The sequence below is a fragment of the Lasioglossum baleicum genome, chromosome 2 (assembly GCF_051020765.1).
Source record: "Lasioglossum baleicum chromosome 2, iyLasBale1, whole genome shotgun sequence".
NCBI lineage: Eukaryota > Metazoa > Arthropoda > Insecta > Hymenoptera > Halictidae > Lasioglossum > Lasioglossum baleicum.
In genome coordinates, this window is record NC_134930.1 from 15,961,629 (window position 1) to 15,966,013 (window position 4,385).

At 35.4% G+C, this 4,385-nt stretch overlaps 1 protein-coding gene across 1 annotated transcript; it reads right to left on the reverse strand.

The window, feature by feature from the left end:
• Positions 1 to 7: 7 nt before the first annotated feature.
• LOC143218906 (mitochondrial outer membrane protein SLC25A46) lies at positions 8 to 3,517 on the reverse strand. Its single transcript, XM_076444478.1, has 7 exons — positions 3,309 to 3,517; positions 3,144 to 3,221; positions 2,470 to 2,633; positions 2,039 to 2,321; positions 944 to 1,000; positions 589 to 859; positions 8 to 504 (listed from the first exon to the last, which is right to left on the reverse strand). The coding sequence occupies exons 1-7, from the start codon at positions 3,500 to 3,502 to the stop codon at positions 109 to 111; spliced, it is 1,443 nt and encodes a 480-aa protein (XP_076300593.1). The 5' UTR covers positions 3,503 to 3,517; the 3' UTR covers positions 8 to 108.
• Positions 3,518 to 4,385: the final 868 nt, after the last annotated feature.

A 4,385-nucleotide genomic window follows, 5' to 3' on the forward strand; every position in this document is an offset into this window, starting at 1 on the left:
CTATATGTACAATATTTTTGAACTTTGATTTATTTCTACCTTATTTTAGATACGTTTACAGAGATTTGTAACGAATCGAAAAGAGTTCGAATTATGGTACAACTCTTGTTACTCGATCTCTGTAGAGTTCGCAGACGATTTAGGTCTGAATGATGTCGAGCCACGGAACTCTCTCAGAATCCAACTCGCTGTTCGTACTATTACTAAATGTACAGCAGATTGTAAAAGGAGAGCCCCAAAACCTTTATACAAACCGAGAGGACCTTCGGTGGAAATTATTGTACTATAACAATCCCATGCTCCGCTATACCCAGTTAATAACGGTGTTACGCTTCGTCCGTTATCTAAATTATCGATGATAGTACGCGTACCCTGAAGGTGAAGTCTGTGAATGACAGTTTCCCATGGATAAAACAATACGTCGGCCATAAACCTGGAGACCAGGGTAGCTTGTAGGTGTATGTCTAGTATCTCCCCCGACATCATAGCTTTACTGTATGCACCCTAAAAAGAAAAAAACAGTTGTACATCCAACTTTCGTCGGTTTGGTGTAAGTACACATTTATAGTCGGTTAACAAACAACTTGCTTTCAATTCTTGAGAATGTTTTTGCCTGCACTGCATAATGTAGGTGGTAACTCCGTGAACAGTCATGATGAAAAGATATCTGGAAACTCCATACGCAATAGTTGACGGCAGAAGAGAATATATAGGAATTAATCTACCCTTAGTGCTCAACAGGCGAGCAGCGCCGTCTTTGAAAACATCCAAAATTCCAGGACTTTCAGATGCAATTTCGGACTGTACAGTCTCAACTAAAGATGCTGAGTAAAATGGTGCGGTTATGCCTATGGAAATACTATTAGATTTTCAATTAATATTCCTCGTAACTAAATCTATGAACTATAAGAAATCTATTTGCCAATGTATAATTGCTCATTACCATTTAAGAAGAGTGTGCTGACCCAATGCTTTTAATGATTTGCTGAATGGCAGTTCCCTGGAATAAAATATCTGTTTATCGCATTGTTCTCGCGTATAATAAACGATACAATATGCAATACGAAAGATTGTAGAAAAATGCAAGCACAAATGAACAATTCAAGAACCGATGCTTTCGATATTCATCGATTCATTTCCAATCGAACATTTAGAATATTTACAGTATACAGTGTTTTCTCGATAAATGTCCAAATTGTCTGGCCTTTAATTGTCCCAGAACTATCCTCACTACCGTGGGGTATACCCCGTAAGCCGAGAAGTGTAATAATTATATTATGTACGGGTTGGGTATATCGGCGTGAATCACAGTAAATCCTCTATAAACGCAAAAAGGCCGTACACGATAAAAGCGGAAAAATATCCCCTCCACTGTAGTAATCTGATTTCGGTTAGTTTCGGGCGCAAGGAAGGGCAACGTATGGGAAAGAAAGAGCGCGGAGGATCGCAGCAGTCGCTTCGGCCGCGCGCGGTCTCTCTTTACACGCACTGTCCTTCTCTACGTTCGGCTCGGCCTTTGAAGCTCAAAAAAATAGTGTTCCGTCTACGATAAATGCAAACGAATCCCCCTGAGGATTTTGCGTTTATATAGGATTTACTGCACTACTAATCCAATAACAAAACTTCTTTATTTTTAATTATTTCTTATGGGACATTCGCCAGATATGTATGTTACATTTATTATACTTGTGTAATGAACGATGAAAGTTTCGGGTACATGGAAGGACAGCGTATGGGAAATTCTTTGAACTATGGCGGCGCACCGCGAATCTACGCGTCTCTTTCTTTCCTATACGATGTCCTTCTTTGCATCCAAAACTTTTATCGTTCACTACACAAGTCAATATAATTACAATTATACATATTTTCATTAGAAAAATACCAAGAATATGTTGGTCCCACCAAAAAATAATGAGAAATAAAGAAATTTTGTTATTTGATTAGTTATGTTTACACTTCTCGGCGACCTGGCCGGACCCGTGTTTTGGACAATTATCGAGAGAACACTGTATTTACAGTCTTACAATGATCAACTTACTTTGGCCACCATGTAATTTTAGAAATGACATCTTCAATAGCCAACGCCATTCCATTTACAAGTAAGACCGATCCAATTCCTTTCCAAAGGGTATTTATTCCTTGTGTTTGATGAAGCCGTACGACAACGGGTATCAAGGTAATAGGTATTATATGGTAGTTTGTCAAACCAGGATTTACTTGACATTGTCTTCGTAGAACAACAAATGGATGAACTAATAATGTTTCCGTAATTAAAGTTACTAAACCACAACAGGAGTCGACAAGTCTTTTCGCTGCAGTGTCTGAAAGATAATAATAGAGAAATAGAAATTGATTGAAATACATTTTCACTGTACATATATTGTAGAATAGTAACGACATCTTTATTGACTTATTGCAGCGTTTTAATAGCGACATAATCTAAATTCCATGGATTCGATTAAAACTTACCGTCTATAGGAGGATCTTTGGCCAAAGGGTGTAGATTCGGAACATCCAAAGGACGAATAACGTCGTGTTCAGTATACATATATGAAGGATTAGTGTCGCCGCTCCAATGCCTTGGAGGTGTTCCGCGATAGACAGTATGAGATGGTCTATTCATCCCATAGATACTGTAATTATATTATATTCTAGTAATGAAAACTTTTAACTGAACATTTCGATTCTTGCAAAGTCATCTATGTATTGCGAACATTTTAGTCGACATTCAATAGTTGTATATTTATCAGTGAAATTGTCAATTGTCTAGCCCAGTCTGGTAACTGTAAATTTCGGAAGTTTACACTACTCGAAATGAAAGTTTTCTCTCTTTTCTTCGAGACGTAATATTGAATGGCAACATAAATAAATTCATACCAATGTATTTTTATCGAAAATGAGTGCAGTATCGTTTATATTTATGTTGTAAATGTGGCGATACATGAATACATCTATCTGTATACATACATCCACGCAATGTTAGATGATTAACCTTTGGAACAGTTCCGATTTTCAATAATTTAATCTCTGTATATACACCACAAAAGATGGGAATTCTTTGTGCATATACAAATTGAAAAACATTATTTCCCGTCGTATTATAAGTTGTAAATAAGTTGTAATTGTAAGTAATATCTATTTACCGTTTAGAGGCTCTATCGAGTACGTCCCTGTCATCCATTCCCGCCATTCCACTTCTCCCCGGTGCATTTAATCCAATTCTATAATTAATATAACGTCAGAGAAATTTAAACTAAATAGGCGAAGAGGTAAAGAAAATATTTTCATAAAAATAGCCTTTGACAAACATTAGATAGCGTAAGACAGTGATGGGCACTAGGACTAGGTCCGTGGTAGGGGCCCGCCTGCTGCCCCCACTTTCACTTTGTTTTAACGAATCGAAATTCTGGACGACGCAGGGGAAAGACAAATCTGATTGGTTATTAGCTGAACAGAATTTTGCTATTGGTCGAAGCGAAGTTTCAACAGAAAGGGGAGCCATTTATGAATCAACTCTCCGTCATAGCTGGGGGATATTGTACGATTTTGTATTAAAATTTAATATGTATGTACATATCATATATAATATATAAACTTCTGAACTCTTTTGGTACTTCCACCACTTTCCCCACAAACTTAGGACGTACACATAGAGTAGGAATACGACAAGAGACGACACTCCAGGCGGTACCTTTGATATCGGTCAACAGGCACGCGGGAAATTTAAATCAACTGGATTGAATATGTTTAGTTTGCAGCAATATCTAATAATTACAAGTCTATTTATTTTAATTTAGGATGTAATATTTATTAACATTGGTTTCCGAAATATTTATGTTAATTTTACAAGATTGAAAAGCTAAAAAAGAAGAAATATAATAAAATAATAACTGTAGAAAATATATTGTAAGAATATCTATTACGGAGATATTACAAATATGTTACAAATAAATTATCATAGTATACACGGAAAACATATTACTTACAAACAATATGAATACATACATATATTTATAATTTATGATTCTTGCACACTATTATTTTATCATACAAATATTTGCAACTATTATTTCTTACAATTAAATCTATTTATAATTAATAATATAAATATATATGTAATGTAATTTTGCTTACAAAATAATTTAAATATACTATAATATATTGAATATATGTTATAAAAATTATAAAATGTATACGAGCCTTCAACAAGCATTGCCGAAGTTTACCGATCCTTACCGAATGGACCTTTAAATTGGTCGTATATGGTTTGTCTCTCTCTAAAAATTCGTTTTCTTTCTAAGTGTCACCTCTTGTTGTACCCCTAATCTTTGATGTAGATACGTTCCTGAATTTGGACGCACATGCGCGAAAAAATCGTGCAATAT